Genomic DNA, 17,936 nt, shown 5'->3' with positions numbered 1-17,936 from the left:
CAGATATCTAGGTTAGACAACCACATATCTCAGTCACAGTCAGTACATTATTAACCTTCAGATATCTAGGTTAGACAACCACATATCTCAGTCACAGTCAGGTCATTCATCTTCAGATATCTAGGTTAGACAACCACATATCTCAGTCACAGTCAGTACATTAATCTTCAGATATCTAGGTTAGACAACCACATATCTCAGTCATAGTCAGGTCATTCATCTTCAGATATCTAGGTTAGACAACCACATATCTCAGTCATAGTCAGGTCATTCATCTTCAGATATCTAGGTTAGACAACCACATATCTCAGTCACAGTCAGTGCTTGTTCCTCCATAAAGGAAGGAGACGGACAGGGACTCTGCTGTCCTCACGTCAGCTGGTTCCACTAAGAGAGATCCTTTTAAACTCGTATTCTAACTCCTAATTATATGATTCCGTTCTACGGTGGTTTGCCAGGACAGAGGAGAGGCTTTGTCTGGGCCTTCGGCTTGTTGTAAACACTCCCAACTTGTTTGTTTAAAAACTGAATTTTAGTTTCCCCCAAGTCAATACTTTTCATGGTCAGGTTTCGGGGGTCATGGCGATACTGTGGGAATGATGCAGGATGTGTTGTGTACAAAACCAACATCATTATCATACTCTATTCAGGAGACAAAGAGACCAGACCAGTCTACAGCAACATATCTATTCAGGAGACTAAGAGACCAGACCAGTCTACAGCAACATATCTATTCAGGAGACTAAGAGACCAGACCAGTCTACAGCAACATATCTATTCAGGAGACTAAGAGACCAGACCAGTCTACAGCAACATATCTATTCAGGAGACTAAGAGACCAGACCAGTTAATTCAGTCTACAGCAACATATCTATTCAGGAGACTAAGAGACCAGACCAGTTAATTCAGTCTACAGCAACATATTTATTCAGGAGACTAAGAGACCAGACCAGTCTACAGCAACATATCTATTCAGGAGAATAAGAGACCAGACCAGTCTACAGGTTAATTGGTCCCTGTCCAACTGTCCTCGCGTCTCTCTTCTGGAGACACAAGGGGAATTATATAACGAGGTCAAAGAGTAACATGTTTCCAATGGGAACAGAACGGCATGTACTTCATGTACTTTAACATGTTTCCAACAGGATGTACTTCATGTACTTTAACATGTTTCCAATGGGGACAGAACAGGATGTACTTCATGTACTTTAACATGTTTCCAATGGGGACAGAACAGGATGTACTTCATGTACTTTAACATGTTTCCAACGGGGACATGTACTTCATGTACTTCATGTACTTTAACATGTTTCCAACGGGGACAGAACAGGATGTACTTCATGTACTTTAACATGTTTCCAACGGGGACATGTACTTCATGTACTTCATGTACTTTAACATGTTTCCAACAGGGACAGAACAGGATGTACTTCATGTACTTTAACATGTTTCCAACGGGGACATGTACTTCATGTACTTCATGTACTTTAACATGTTTCCAACGGGGACAGAACAGGATGTACTTCATGTACTTTAACATGTTTCCAACGGGGACATGTACTTCATGTACTTCATGTACTTTAACATGTTTCCAACAGGGACAGAACAGGATGTACTTCATGTACTTTAACATGTTTCCAACGGGGACATGTACTTCATGTACTTCATGTACTTTAACATGTTTCCAACAGGGACAGAACAGCATGTACTTCATGTACTTTAACATGTTTCCAACGGGGACAGAACAGGATGTACTTCATGTACTTTAACATGTTTCCAACAGGGACAGAACATAATGTACTTCATGTACTTTAACATGTTTCCAACAGGGACAGAACAGGATGTACTTCATGTACTTTAACATGTTTCCAACGGGGACAGAACAGGATGTACTTCATGTACTTTAACATGTTTCCAACGGGGACAGAACAGGATGTACTTCATGTACTTTAACATGTTTCCAACAGTTGTTTTTGTCACCAAATATCCATCACCTATAAAACAACCCTGATCAAGAGGAACCGTTTAACAAACTGCCTTGTCTGTTGGTTGTCGAAACTGCCTTGTCCGTTATATTTTACATGCACAAAGACTAGCCGGTTCTATCTCTCTCTCCGCCCAATAAAGGGCATTCCTTCCCTTCAACGTTCCTTCACCTCAAACACTAACCAGAGGCATATCACATGACTGGATTCAAAAACAAGTCTCTTTTGAAATATTCCTCTCATCTAACTCCTAGGGGGAATTCTGGGAACTTTCCAGCATAGTATAGTAGGTCTGCTTCCCAAACGGCACCCTATATATACATATATATATAGCATTATAGGTCCGGGTCAAAAGTAGTGCACACTAGATAGGGAGCCATTTGGTACGTACCCTTAGTGACCACTTCCTCCTGTCCCTGTAATTTCCCAGTTCTTCTTCATATTTGGGATTTCCATGGAGCCCAGGCGTAGACAGACACAAAGTATATTGGTCTGGCGACCATCGTGGTTTATACAAGTCCCCCCCCCCCCCCCCCCCCCAGATCACATCTCCACTTGGCTAACTCAGAGTGCATTCCAAATGGCACCGTATGGAACCAGAGCTGGAACCTCTGGTTAAACCCCGAGTCCCCACCACAGTGTTGTAGAGCTGGAACCTCTGGTTAAACCCCGAGTCACCACCACAGTGTTGTAGAGCTGGAACCTCTGGTTAAACCCCGAGTCACCACCACAGTGTTGTAGAGCTGGAACCTCTGGTTAAACCCCGAGTCCCCACCACAGTGTTGTAGAGCTGGAACCTCTGGTTAAACCCCGAGTCCCCACCACAGTGTTGTAGAGCTGGAACCTCTGGTTAAACCCTGAGTCACCACCACAGTGTTGTAGAGCTGGAACCTCTGGTTAAACCCTGAGTCCCCAATCAGTCACACATTATACTGTTTCCATTTTCATGACTTCCTTCTGTCAAAGGCCTTCATTTATTCAAGCTCCACTATCAAGGTTTTTCCAGCGCCTCACAACATCGTTATGCTGACACAACTTCCTTTTCATAAACCACACAAATACACTTAATCACTGCTTGAAGGACAATTAATTTCAGTAGAGAAAGAGAAAGCACGTAATAGCATCTGTATTTAAGCTGGAGCAGAGCAGAGATTGGACCCTAACCCCCATGGAGGCTGGACCTTAACCCCCATGGAGGCTGGACCCTAACCCCCATGGAGGCTGGACCCTAACCCCCATGGAGGCTGGACCCCAAACCCCCATGGAGGCTGGACCCCAAACCCCCCATGGAGGCTGGACCCTAACCCCCATGGAGGCTGGACCCTAACCCCCATGGAGGCTGGACCCCAAACCCCCCATGGAGGCTGGACCCCAAACCCCCCATGGAGGCTGGACCTTAACCCCCATAGAGGCTGGACCCTAACCCCCATAGAGGCTGGACCCTAACCCCCATGGAGGCTGGACCTTAACCCCCATGGAGGCTGGACCCTAACCCCCATGGAGGCTGGACCTTAACCCCCATGGAGGCTGGACCTTAACCCCCATGGAGGCTGGACCCTAACCCCCATGGAGGCTGGACCCCAAACCCCCCATGGAGGCTGGACCCTAACCCCCATGGAGGCTGGACCCTAACCCCCATGGAGGCTGGATCCTAACCCCCATGGAGGCTGGACCTTAACCCCCATGGAGATTGGACCTTAACCCCCATGGAGATTGGACCTTAACCCCCATGGAGGCTGGACCCCAAACCCCCCATGGAGGCTGGACCCTAACCCCCATGGAGGCTGGACCCTAACCCCCATGGAGGCTGGACCCCAAACCCCCCATGGAGGCTGGACCCCAAACCCCCCATGGAGGCTGGACCCCAAACCCCCCATGGAGGCTGGACCTTAACCCCCATAGAGGCTGGACCCTAACCCCCATAGAGGCTGGACCCTAACCCCCATGGAGGCTGGACCTTAACCCCCATGGAGGCTGGACCCTAACCCCCCATGGAGGCTGGACCCTAACCCCCCATGGAGGCTGGACCCTAACCCCCCATGGAGGCTGGACCCTAACCCCCCATGGAGGCTGGACCCTAACCCCCCATGGAGGCTGGACCCTAACCCCCATGGAGGCTGGACCTTAACCCCCATGGAGATTGGACCTTAACCCCCATGGAGATTGGACCTTAACCCCCATGGAGATTGGACCTTAACCCCCATGGAGATTGGACCCTAACCCCCATGGAGATTGGACCCTAACCCCCATGGAGATTGGACCCTAACCCCCATGGAGATTGGACCCTAACCCCCATGGAGATAGGACCCTAACCCCCATGGAGATTTGACCTTAACCCCCATGGAGATTTGACCTTAACCCCCATGGAGGCTGGACCCTAACCCCCATGGAGGCTGGACCTTAACCCCCATTGAGATTGGACCCTAACCCCCATGAGTTAAAGGGGAGGGAATGTGGTTCTAACCTGCATCTATCTAGTCCTCTGTTTCAGACCTCATGGTCCCCACTAATCTAGTCCTCTGTTACAGACCTCCTCATGGTCCCCACTCTGTCTAGTCCTCTGTTACAGACCTCCTCATGGTCCCCACTCTACTCCTCTGTTTCAGACCTCCTCATGGTCCCCACTCTGTCTAGCCCTGTTTCAGACCTCCTCATGGTCTCCACTCTGTCTAGTCCTTTGTTTCAGACAGAGGACTAGATGGAGATAGTGGGGACTATTTCAGAGAGGAGAGTGAGATGAGGAGAGAGACATGAGGAGAGGAGAGATGTGGAGTGAGAGGAGAGAGGAGAGGGAGATGAGGAGAAAGAGATACTGACATCATCCCTCCGTACTGACATCAGACTCAGGTGCCTGACCTCCAACCAATATATTAATAACATCACTCATAGGCGATTGGATCTTTAAAGACATCAACAAGATAGGGGGAGAGGAGAAGAGAGAGGGAGATGAGAAGGGGAGAGGAGAAAGGAGGGAGAGGGAGGAGAGGAAGATGAGAGGACGAGAGATGAGAGAGGAGAGGGAGAGGAGAATTGAAAGAGAGGGAGGTGAGATGGGAAGGGGAGAGGAGAAAGGAGAGAGAGGGAGGAGAGGGGGAAAGAGAGATATGAGGAGAGGGCCCATTGCTGAAAGATGAACCAGTCTACTGTATTTGATTTGGTTCATTAAATCATGACTGTGTGTTCGTACGTTGTGTATGTCTACGCTGTGCGTACGTGAGTTGTGATCAGGATAAAGATTCCCAGAATCAGAGGGAACACATGATTTAATCCACCCTATCAAACCACTTAACTTGTTTTCAACTTCAACAGTGAGTACCCTCTCCACCTTCTTCCACCTCCCTCGAAACCCCCCTTATCCCTCTCCACTACCTCCCTCCTTCCCTGCCTCTCCACCTTCCTCCTCCTCCTCTCCCTTACCTCCTCCCGCTCTACCTCTCGCTCGCTCCCTCCCTCCCTCTCCACATTCTCCTCTCCCCTTCCCACCTCCCTCCACTACCTCTCCCCCTTCCTCCTCCTCTCACTCTCTCCCTCCCTCCTCCTCTCCCTCTAGATGGCTCTTCTACCTCTCCTCTACCTCCTCCCTCTAGATTCCTCATCTACCTCTCCTCTACCTCCCTCGACCACCTCCCTCTAGATGGCTCCTCTACCTCCCTCTCCATGTCTCCTCTACCTCCCTCTCCCTCTAGATGTCTCCTCTACCTCCCTCTCCCTCTAGATGGCTCCTCTACCTCCCTCTCCCTCTAGATGGCTCCTCTACCTCCCTCTCCCTCTAGATGGCTCCTCTACCTCCCTCTCCCTCTAGATGGCTCCTCTACATCCCTCGATCACCTCCCTCTAGATGGCTCCTCTACCAAATTATCTTTGTTAACGATTCTCTTTTCACTGTTTGGCTTGTTTTGTTTTTGAGGAAGTGGGAGAACAGGGGATGAAGAACAGGGGATGAAGAACAGACTTGTTTTGTTTTTGAGGAAGTGGGAGAACAGGGGATGAACAGGCTTGTTTTGTTTTTGAGGAAGTGGGAGAACAGGGGGTATAAAGAGGCTCTTGAACTCTGTAACCCTATTGGCCAGTTTCCTCATGAATCCATAATGGGATGAACAGCAGATGTCAGGTTGTTATAACACACAGCAGATGTGAGGTTATTATAACACACAGCAGATGTCAGGTTATTATAACACACAGCAGATGTCAGGTTGTTATAACACACACAGCAGATGTCAGGTTGTTATAACACACACAGCAGATGTCAGGTTGTTATAACAAACACAGCAGATGTCAGGTTGTTATAACAAACACAGCAGATGTCAGGTTGTTATAACAAACACAGCAGATGTCAGGTTGTTATAACAAACACAGCAGATGTCAGGTTGTTATAACACACACAGCAGATGTCAGGTTGTTATAACACACACATGTCAGGTTGTTATAACATACAGCAGATGTCAGGTTGTTATAACAAACACAGCAGATGTCAGGTTGTTATAACACACAGCAGATGTCAGGTTGTTATAACACAGAGCAGATGTCAGGTTGTTATAACACACACAGCAGATGCCAGGTTATTATAACACACAGCAGATGTCAGGTTGTTATAACACACACATGTCAGGTTGTTATAACACACACATGTCAGGTTGTTATAACACACACATGTCAGGTTGTTATAACACACAGCAGATGTCAGGTTGTTATAACACACACAGCAGATGTCAGGTTGTTATAACACACACAGCAGATGTCAAGGTGTTATAACACACACAGCAGATGTCAGGTTGTTATAACACACACAGCAGATGTCAGGTTGTTATAACACACAGCAGATGTCAAGTCGTTATAACACACACGTCAGGTCATTATAACACACAGCAGATGTCAGGTTGTTATAACACACAGCAGATGTCAGGTCGTTATAACACACACAGCAGATGTCAGGTCGTTATAACACACACAGCAGATGTCAGGTCGTTATAACACACACAGCAGATGTCAGGTTGTTATAACACACAGCAGATGTCAGGTTGTTATAACAAACACAGCAGATGTCAGGTTGTTATAACACACACAGCAGATGTCAGGTTGTTATAACACACACATGTCAGGTTGTTATAACACACACATGTCAGGTTGTTATAACACACACATGTCAGGTTGTTATAACATACAGCAGATGTCAGGTTGTTATAACAAACACAGCAGATGTCAGGTTGTTATAACACACACAGCAGATGTCAGGTTGTTATAACACACACATGTCAGGTTATTATAACACACAGCAGATGTCAGGTTGTTATAACACACATGTTAGGTTGTTATAACACACACATGTCAGGTTGTTATAACACACATGTCAGGTTGTTATAACACACAGCAGATGTCAGGTTGTTATAACACACACGTCAGGTTGTTATAACATACAGCAGATGTCAGGTTGTTATAACAAACACAGCAGATGTCAAGGTGTTATAACACACACAGCAGATGTCAGGTTGTTATAACACACAGCAGATGTCAAGGTGTTATAACACACAGCAGATGTCAGGTTGTTATAACACACACAGCAGATGTCAGGTTGTTATAACCACACACAGCAGATGTCAGGTTGTTATAACACACAGCAGATGTCAAGTCGTTATAACACACACGTCAGGTCATTATAACACACAGCAGATGTCAGGTTGTTATAACACACAGCAGATGTCAGGTTGTTATAACACACACAGCAGATGTCAGGTCGTTATAACACACACAGCAGATGTCAGGTCGTTATAACACACACAGCAGATGTCAGGTTGTTATAACACACAGCAGATGTCAGGTTGTTATAACAAACACAGCAGATGTCAGGTTGTTATAACACACACAGCAGATGTCAGGTTGTTATAACACACACACAGCAGATGTCAGGTTGTTATAACACACACAGCAGATGTCAGGTTGTTATAACACACACATGTCAGGTTGTTATAACATACAGCAGATGTCAGGTTGTTATAACAAACACAGCAGATGTCAGGTTGTTATAACACACACAGCAGATGTCAGGTTGTTATAACACACAGCAGATGTCAGGTTGTTATAACACAGAGCAGATGTCAGGTTGTTATAACACACAGCAGATGTCAGGTTGTTATAACACAGAGCAGATGTCAGGTTGTTATAACACACACAGCAGATGTCAGGTTGTTATAACACACACATGTTAGGTGTTATAACACACACATGTTAGGTGTTATAACACACACATGTCAGGTTGTTATAACACACACATGTCAGGTTGTTATAACACACAGCAGATGTCAGGTTGTTATAACACACACATGTCAGGTTGTTATAACATACAGCAGATGTCAGGTTGTTATAACAAACACAGCAGATGTCAGGTTGTTATAACACAGAGCAGATGTCAGGTCGTTATAACACACACAGCAGATGTCAGGGTGTTATAACACACACAGCAGATGTCAGGTTGTTATAACACACAGCAGATGTCAGGTTGTTATAACACACACGTCAGGTTGTTATAACACACACGTCAGGTTGTTATAACAAACACAGCAGATGTCAGGTTGTTATAACACACACAGCAGATGTCAGGTCGTTATAACACACAGCAGATGTCAGGTTGTTTTAACACACAGTAGATGTCAGGTTGTTATAACACACAGCAGATGTCAGGTTGTTATAACACACAGCAGATGTCAGGTCGTTATAACACACACAGCAGATGTCAGGTTGTTATAACACACACACACACCAGATGTCAGGTCGTTATAACACACACGTCAGGTTGTTATATGCCTATGCCCTCCCAGGCCCACCCATGGCTGAGTCCCTGCCCAGTCTTGTGAAATCCATAGATTGGGGCCTGTGGAATGTATGTACTTTTACTGGTTTCCTTATAACTGTAAATGTTAAAATATATTTTTCTTCAGTATAATAAAATTGCAATATATTTACATAAAAATTGATACCCGTTTTCAATACCTCACCTTGCGAGGACAACATGGGGTAGTGGTCCACTACTATAGACCAGACGGGGTCTAGCCCTTTCGTTCTGCCCCTGAACAGGCGGTTAATCCACTGTTCCCCAGTAGGCTGTCATTGAAAATAAGAATTTGTTCTTAACTGACTTGAGTTAAATTAAGGTAAAGTAAAATTAATAAGAAACTGCCATCTAGTGGTGAAACACAACCATGACAACCTAAAGGGACATCCCTGTCCAATTTTACCTTTATTTAACTCAGCAAGTCAGTTAAGAACAAATCCTTATTTTCAATGACAGCCTAGCGGGGAACAGTGGGTTAACTGCCTGTTCAGGGGCAGAATGACCGATGTTGCCACTTGTCAGCTCAGGGATTCGATCTTGCAACCTTTTGGTTTCTAGTCCAACGCTCTAACCACTAGGCTACCTGCCTCCTCTACACTCTAACCACTAGGCTACCAGCCTCCTCTACACTCTAACCACTAGACTACCTGCCTCCTCTACACTCTAACCACTAGGCTACCTGCCTCCTCTACACTCTAACCACTAGGCTACCTGCCTCCTCTACACTCTAACAACTAGGCTACCTGCCACCTCTACACTCTAACCACTAGGCTACACTGTCAGTATTTAGAATACACAGATTCAATGCTCAACACCTGGTCCTTTTTATTTACAAACATGAAACAGTTTAGAAGGTAAATTCCTTTTAAAACGAGGCCTCTTTATACATCCGTGAGTCATACAACAAGCCTCCCTGCTTCCAGAGTCCACCGACCGCAGAGTTTCAGCCACGTGACCATCAACATGTGGAGAAGTCCTTTTTCTAACACTTGTTTGAGCTACTAATATTTTAGACATCTCAAAAAATGAAAATACAAAATTAAATCTTAATAACATAGTTCAACCAAACAACATAAATCTAACTTTCTTTTTTTAAGGTAGAGATTGTCGACGAAGAAAACAGAGAAGTATGTCAAATACAACTCACATTTATTAGATTCATTTAATAGAGCCTCATTTATCAATTTACGTCATCAACAAGAAAAAAACAAATCCCAATTGTGATTTAAAACTCCCTATAGCTCTTAACTACACGTGTCCAGCTATTGTTGTGGATAGCCATCGATTGCATATTAAAAGCTACAGACATGTACAGTAGTTAATTAACTAGGAAGAACGCCAAAACTGATTCTTAGTCAGACATGTACAGTAGTTAATTAACTAGGAAGAACGCCAAAACTGATTCTTAGTCAGAGACATAGGGTATGTGGACATGTACAGTAGTTAATTAACTAGGAAGAACGCCAAAACTGCATCTTCGTCAGAGACATAGGGTATGTCAACATGTACAGTAGTTAATTAACTAGGAAGAACGCCAAAACTGCATCTTTGAGACATGTCCCAAACGGCCCCCTATTCCCTACATAGTGCACTACTTTTGACCAGAGCCCTATGGGTAGTAGTGCACTATGTAGGGAATAGGAAGCCATTTGAGTCACAGCCAATAGTATAAATCGGTACATTGTTCCCTAAAAGAAAGGTCAACCAGCTCTAAATACATGGTCAACACGAGGTCATAGTCAAGATCTCCACCGTCGTGTTTGAGGTTGTCGTCGTCTCTTCCTCAATCTGCTGCAATGCATTCTGGTCACAGGGAGGTGGCAAGGTGTGCTGAAAGGTTGATAAGAGAACATCTGATTATGTCTGATCTAATAAAACATCTAATATAGTAATGACACATCATCTAATTACAGAATACTAGGACAGGACTTCCAAAATGACAGGCCCGTCTTCTCTAAATAGACATTCATGTCAGGTATGTTCTCATTAAAAAGGTGCAGTGAGAGCAGGTGGACCAGTAGAACGGGCCAGCAGGGTAAAATGAGGTGCAGTGAGAGCAGGTGGACCAGTAGAACGGGCCAGCAGGGTAAAATGAGGTGCAGTGAGAGCAGGTGGACCAGTAGAACGGGCCAGCAGGGTAAAATGAGGTGCAGTGAGAGCAGGTGGACCAGTAGAACGGACCAGCAGAGTAAAATGAGGTGCAGTGAGAGCAGGTGGACCAGTAGAACGGGCCAGCAGAGTAAAATGAGGTGCAGTGAGAGCAGGTGGACCAGTAGAACGGGCCAGCAGAGTAAAATGACTTGGATACACAGAGCAGGTGGACCAGTAGAACGGGCCAGCAGGGTAAAATGAGGTGCAGTGAGAGCAGGTGGACCAGTAGAACGGGCCAGCAGAGTAAAATGAGGTGCAGTGAGAGCAGGTGGACCAGTAGAACGGGCCAGCAGAGTAAAATGACTTGGATACACAGAGCAGGTGGACCAGTAGAACGGGCCAGCAGAGTAAAATGAGGTGCAGTGAGAGCAGGTGGACCAGTAGAACGGGCCAGCAGAGTAAAATGAGGTGCAGTGAGAGCAGGTGGACCAGTAGAACGGGCCAGCAGAGTAAAATGACTTGGATACACAGAGCAGGTGGACCAGTAGAACGGGCCAGCAGAGTAAAATGAGGTGCAGTGAGAGCAGGTGGACCAGTAGAACGGGCCAGCAGGGTAAAATGACTTGGATACACAGAGCAGGTGGACCAGTAGAACGGGCCAGCAGGGTAAAATGACTTGGATACACAGAGGGGGTGGACCAGTAGAACGGGCCAGCAGAGTAAAATGAGGTGCAGTGAGAGCAGGTGGACCAGTAGAACGGGCCAGCAGGGTAAAATGAGGTGCAGTGAGAGCAGGTGGACCAGTAGAACGGGCCAGCAGAGTAAAATGAGGTGCAGTTAGAGCAGGTGGACCAGTAGAACGGGCCAGCAGAGTAAAATGACTTGGATACACAGAGCAGGTGGACCAGTAGAACGGGCCAGCAGAGTAAAATGAGGTGCAGTGAGAGCAGGTGGACCAGTAGAACGGGCCAGCAGGGTAAAATGAGGTGCAGTGAGAGCAGGTGGACCAGTAGAACGGGCCAGCAGAGTAAAATGAGGTGCAGTGAGAGCAGGTGGACCAGTAGAACGGGCCAGCAGAGTAAAATGACTTGGATACACAGAGCAGGTGGACCAGTAGAACGGGCCAGCAGAGTAAAATGAGGTGCAGTGAGAGCAGGTGGACCAGTAGAACGGGCCAGCAGAGTAAAATGAGGTGCAGTGAGAGCAGGTGGACCAGTAGAACGGGCCAGCAGAGTAAAATGAGGTGCAGTGAGAGCAGGTGGACCAGTAGAACGGGCCAGCAGAGTAAAATGAGGTGCAGTGAGAGCAGGTGGACCAGTAGAACGGGCCAGCAGGGTAAAATGACTTGGATACACAGAGGGGGTGGACCAGTAGAACGGGCCAGCAGGGTAAAATGAGGTGCAGTGAGAGCAGGTGGACCAGTAGAACGGGCCAGCAGGGTAAAATGACTTGGATACACAGAGGGGGTGGACCAGTAGAACGGGCCAGCAGGGTAAAATGACTTGGATACATTCTTATCGGACTCCTTTATGTTCTGTATAAATGACTTACACTTGAGTCGGATGTAGCAGGGGTCACAGTAAGGCTTCCCGTTGCTGATTCTGATCTGGGCTCTGACCTCTGACCCTCCAAGTCGGCACCTGCAGTCCACACACTGAGGGAGAGGAGAAGATGGACTGTGAATCAGGAGAATCAACTAAAACACTGATTAGCGTCATTCAACCAATGATTACCAGCCCTTCCACTGTGGCGAGAGAGTTAGCTTTACCAGCCCTGCCACCACAGAGAGCGTTAGCATTACCAGCCCTACCACCATGGAGAGAGAGAGTTAGCATTACCAGCCCTACCCCCGTGGAGAGAGAGAGAGAGAGTTAGCATTACCAGCCCTGCCACCGTGGAGAGAGAGAGAGAGTTAGCATTACCAGCCCTGCCACCATGGAGAGAGAGAGAGTTAGCATTACCAGCCCTGCCACCGTGGAGAGAGAGAGAGAGAGTTAGCATTACCAGCCCTGCCACCGTGGAGAGAGAGAGAGAGTTAGCATTACCAGCCCTGCCACCGTGGAGAGAGAGAGAGAGAGAGAGTTAGCATTACCAGCCCTGCCACCGTGGAGAGAGAGAGAGAGTTAGCATTACCAGCCCTGCCACTGTAGAGAGAGAGAGAGAGTTAGCATTACCAGCCCTGCCACCGTGGAGAGAGAGTCTGCTACAGTGCCCAGGTGAAGCCAGTCAGTCAGTCTGCTACAGAGCCCAGGTGAAGCCAGTCAGTCAGTCTGCTACAGAGCCCAGGTGAAGCCAGTCAGTCAGTCTGCTACAGAGCCCAGGTGAAGCCAGTCAGTCAGTCTGCTACAGAGCCCAGGTGAAGCCAGTCAGTCAGCTACAGAGCCCAGGTGAAGCCAGTCAGTCAGCTAGTGCCCAGGTGAAGCCAGCCAGTCAGTGAGCTACAGTGCCCAGGTGAAGCCAGTCAGTCAGTCAGCTACAGTGCCCAGGTGAAGCCAGTCAGTCAGCTACAGTGCCCAGGTGAAGCCAGTCAGTCAGCTACAGTGCCCAGGTGAAGCCAGTCAGTCAGTTACAGAGCCCAGGTGAAGCCAGTCAGTCAGTCAGCTACAGTGCCCAGGTGAAGCCAGTGTGGTCAGTCTGCTACAGAGCCCAGGTGAAGCCAGTGTGGTCAGTCTGCTACAGAGCCCAGGTGAAGACAGCGTGGTCAGTCTGCTACAGAGCCCAGGTGAAGACAGTGTGGTCAGTCTGCTACAGAGCCCAGGTGAAGACAGTGTGGTCAGTCTGCTACAGAGCCCAGGTGAAGACAGTGTGGTCAGTCTGCTACAGAGCCCAGGTGAAGCCAGTCAGTCAGTCTGCTACAGAGCCCAGGTGAAGCCAGTCAGTCAGTCTGCTACAGAGCCCAGGTGAAGCCAGTCAGGTCAGTCTGCTACAGTGCCCAGGTGAAGCCAGTCAGTCAGTCTGCTACAGAGCCCAGGTGAAGCCAGTCAGGTCAGTCTGCTACAGTGCTCAGGTGATGCCAGTCAGTCAGCTACAGTGCCTAGGTGACGCCAGTCAGTCAGTCTGCTACAGTGCCTAGGTGACGCCAGTCAGTCAGTCTGCTACAGTGCCCATTAGCTCATGCTGTGAAGGGTGATTGAGTGTGCTGACAGGTTTTTTAGAGGACCTCTCCTCCAACCAGGTGAATGGAGGTCCAGACCAGACTCTCACCTGAAAACAGGCCAGGTGGAAGCAGAGGTTCAGGGTCTCAATGACCATGGCAGCCCCTCTGCCCATAGGACACACACACACTGAACACACCTGACGAGAAGTCAGCACTCTGGAGGGAGAGAGGGAAAAGGAACACACGGGAAGAAATCAGAGGGACCAGACTGATCCACAAGGTCTGGGGGAACATCCATTGAAAAGGTGTCCTCCTACTAATGCCTTGGTATACGGCTGGACGATGAGTTTCAAGTTCACCAGGAAGATAAAACTGAAATTGGGTTTTTATTTTCACAAAGTCCCTCGTGTCTAATGTATTATGATGACTTATTGTATATGCATGAAGCCTGTTCTCTGTTCCAGAGACTGTTTATCATGCATTCATCCTCGTTACTAATGCTCTCATTCTCCTCTCTGGGATCAGACAATATGAGGAGACTACAGCACTGAAACTCAAAGATGGTGGATTTGGAAAGTGTTCACACCCCTCAACTTCATCCACATTTTGTTACATTACAGCCTGCCAACATGATTTCTTCCTCAATCTAAACACAAGACCCCATAGTGACATCACAAGACCCCATAGTGACATCACAAGACCCCATAGTGACATCACAAGACCCCATAGTGACATCACAAGACCCCATAGTGACAAAGTGAACAAGTTTAGACACTTTACAAACACAGAAACACCTTATTTACATAAGTATTCAGACAATTTGCTATGAGACTTGAAATTGATCTCAGGTGCATCCTGTTTCTATTGATCATCCTAAAGATCTGTCTACAAGTTGATTGGAAGTTCACCTGTGGTAAATTAAATAGATTGGACATGATTTGGAAAGACACCTGTCTATAAGGTCAGAGCAAAAAGCAAGCCATGAGGTCGAAGGAATTGACCGTAGAGCTCCGAGACAGGATTGTGTCGAGGCACAGATCTGGAGAAGGGTACCCACAGCATTGAAGGTCCCCAAGAACACAGTGGCCTCCATCATTCTTAAATGGAAGAAGTTTGGAACCACCAAGACTCTTCCTAGAGCTGGCCGCCCGGCCAAATTGAGCAATCGGGGGAGAAGGGCCTTGGTCAGGGAGGTAACCAAGAACCAGATAGTCACTCTGACAGAGCTCCAGAGTTCCTCTGTGGAAATGGTTGTCCTTCTGGAAGGTTCTCCCATCTCTGCAGCACTCCACCAATCAGGCCTTTATGGTAGAATGGCCAGACAGAAGCCACTTCTCAGTAAAAGACACATGACAGCCTGCTTGGAGTTTGCCAAAAGGCACCTAAAGGACTCTGACCCTGAGAAACAAGATTCTGGTGGTGGCAGCATCATGCTGAGGGGATGTTTTTCAACGGCAGGGACTGAGAGACTAGTCTGGATCGAGGGAAAGATGAACGGAGCAAAGTGCTCAGGACCTCTGACTGGAGTGAAAGTTCACACAGCCAAGACAACACAGCAGTGGCTTCGGGACAGCTCTCTCGTCATACCCAAGAAGACTCGAGGCTGTAATCGCTGCCACAGATGCATTCAACAAAGTACTGATTAAAAGGGTCTGAATACTTAAGTAAATGTGTCATCTTTAATAAACGTGAAAAAAATGTTTGTCATTATGGGGTATTGTGGTGTCATTATGGGGTATTGTGATGTCATTATGGGGTATTGTGATGTCATTATGGGGTATTGTGATGTCATTATGGGGTATTGTGATGTCATTATGGGGTATTGTGATGTCATTATGGGGTATTGTGATGTCATTATGGGGTATTGTGTGTAGATTGATGAGGGGAGGAAAAAACGATTTAATCCATTTTTGAACAAGGCTGTAATGTAACAAAGTCAAGGGCTCTGAACGCTTTCAAAATGCACTGTACATTATAAAACATACAACACAAGTCCTGATTGGTCCATTACCGGTGGTGCTGCTGTGAGACGGGTCGTGATTCGCCGGTGGCGGGTTCCTCTCCGGTGTTGGGCGGGGGGGAAGATGTGCTGAAGGGGCGGGGCCAGGTAGGGCTGTGCTTCTGGGTCCCGTTGGAGTAACCCCCCAGGGCCACACCCATGCTGTGCCGGGAGGAGGGGGGGCGGTACGGGGCGGCGAAACCCAGGGAGGAGTGGGGGCGTTGGGGGTTAGAGAGCAGGGTGGCGGAAGAGGGAAGGTTGTCCAGAGAGTCGTACCTGCCGAGAGGACAGATGGAGAGGTCAAATAACAGGTCACGTAGAGAGAGGTACGGTCCAAATGGCACACCCCCTCCTACCTCCTCATAGGCCCTCGCTGGTTAATGGGTAGACAACCCCCCTCCTCATAGGCCCTCGCTGGTTAATGGGTAGACAACCCCCCTCCTCATAGGCCCTCGCTGGTTAATGGGTAGACAACCCACCTCCTCATAGGCCCTCGCTGGTTAATGGGTAGACAACCCCCCTCCTACCTCCTCATAGGCCCTCGCTGGTTAATGGGTTGACAACCCCCCTCCTCATAGGCCCTCGCTGGTTAATGGTTTGACAACCCGCCCCCCCTCCCTCCTCATAGACCCTCGCTGGTTAATGGTTTGACAACCCCCCTCCTACCTCCTCATAGACCCTCGATGGTTAATGTTTGACAACCCCCTCCTACCTCCTCATAGGCCCTCGCTGGTTATTGGGTTGACAACCCGCCCCCCCTCCCTCCTCATAGACCCTCGATGGTTAATGTTTGACAAACCCCCTCCTACCTCCTCATAGGCCCTCGCCGGTTAGTTGGTTGACAACCCCCCCTCCTACCTCCGGTTACTGGGTTGCCAACCCCCCTCCTACCTCCTCATAGGCCCTCGCTGGTTAATGGGTAGACAACGCCCCTCCTACCTCCTCATAGGCCCTCGCCGGTTAGTTGGTTGACAACCCCCCCCCTCCTACCTCCGGTTACTGGGTTGCCAACCCCCCTCCTACCTCCTCATAGGCCCTCGCTGGTTAATGGGTAGACAACCCCCCTCCTCATAGGCCCTCGATGGTTAATGTTTGACAACCCCCCTCCTCATAGGCCCTCGCTGGTTAATGGGTAGACAACCCCCCTCCTCATAGGCCCTCGCTGGTTAATGGTTTGACAACCCCCCTCCTCATAGGCCCTCGCTGGTTAATGGTTTGACAACCCCCCTCCTCATAGGCCCTCGCTGGTTAATGGTTTGACAACCCCCCCTCCTACCTCCTCATAGGCCCTCGCCGGTTGGTTGGTTGTCTGTTGTCAGAGGTGGAGCGTTGTCGTATCCAGCTGTTGTCGGTCAGCAGAGCGGTCCTCTTCCTCATCTCGTCCAGGATCTGTTGCCTCTCAGCCTCTACTAACGACATGCTCTGAGGAGGCTTCCTCCTAGCGACCTCCCTGGTAGCGCCTAATAACCAACCAGAGAGCAGAGTCACGACGGTATGACCAATCATAGTTCGTACAGAAAGACCAATAAAAAGGACAGTCATTTGAGCATTGTCCAATGAGTGAACAATATTATTCCAACGACCAATAGGTGAAAACATCCCCTCTATCACAATACAGAAAGGTGAGGAGTAATTACCCTGGGCCTCGGCTAAATGAGGACTGGTTAGTCATTACTCACCCCACACACCTGGGCCTCCGCTAAATGAGAGGACTGGTTAGAGTCATAACCCACCCCTGTATCCCTGGGCCTCAGCTAAATGAGAGGACTGGTCAGTCATTACCCAAACCACCCCCGTCTCCCTGGGCCTCGGCTAAATGAGAGGACCGGTTAGAGTCATTACCCACCCCACCCCCGTCTCCCTGGGCCTCAGCTAAATGAGAGGACCGGTTAGAGTCATTACCCACCCCTGTATTCCTGGGCCTCGGCTAAATGAGAG

At 48.1% G+C, this 17,936-nt stretch overlaps 1 protein-coding gene and 1 long non-coding RNA gene across 11 annotated transcripts in view; one reads left to right on the top strand and one right to left on the bottom strand.

Moving 5' to 3' along the window:
• Window positions 1-9,941: 9,941 nt before the first annotated feature.
• lmo7b (LIM domain 7b) overlaps window positions 9,942-17,936 on the bottom strand; it is a 47,616-nt gene continuing 39,621 nt past the window's right edge. For 6 of the 9 annotated variants that reach the window (XM_036972359.1, XM_036972363.1, XM_036972367.1 and 3 more), the window contains 6 exons: window positions 17,275-17,458; window positions 16,011-16,274; window positions 14,107-14,215; window positions 12,454-12,556; window positions 10,175-10,641; window positions 9,955-10,120 (listed from right to left, as the gene is read on the bottom strand). In XM_036972359.1, the coding sequence (XP_036828254.1) occupies window positions 10,619-10,641; window positions 12,454-12,556; window positions 14,107-14,215; window positions 16,011-16,274; window positions 17,275-17,458 (683 nt within the window). In that variant the 3' untranslated portion in view covers window positions 9,955-10,120; window positions 10,175-10,618. Of the gene's footprint in view, window positions 10,642-12,453; window positions 12,557-14,106; window positions 14,216-16,010; window positions 16,275-17,274; window positions 17,459-17,936 lie in introns of all 9 variants that reach the window. The other 3 variants (XM_036972360.1, XM_036972366.1, XM_036972365.1) reach the window with 3 other exon arrangements.
• Window positions 10,998-12,095, top strand: LOC118947130. Of its 2 annotated transcripts, none has more exons than XR_005041783.1 (6): window positions 10,998-11,060; window positions 11,165-11,230; window positions 11,284-11,385; window positions 11,439-11,697; window positions 11,802-11,903; window positions 12,008-12,095. It is a non-coding gene; the product is annotated as an uncharacterized LOC118947130 (long non-coding RNA). The 2 variants fall into 2 exon arrangements; XR_005041784.1 differs by having other exon boundaries at window positions 11,802-11,954; window positions 12,008-12,081.

This window comes from Oncorhynchus mykiss, unplaced genomic scaffold (genome assembly GCF_013265735.2).
Source record: "Oncorhynchus mykiss isolate Arlee unplaced genomic scaffold, USDA_OmykA_1.1 un_scaffold_144, whole genome shotgun sequence".
NCBI classification, from domain to species: domain Eukaryota; kingdom Metazoa; phylum Chordata; class Actinopteri; order Salmoniformes; family Salmonidae; genus Oncorhynchus; species Oncorhynchus mykiss.
Note: the sequence above shows the minus strand (reverse complement) of the source record. Positions and strands in the feature narration are given on the sequence as shown.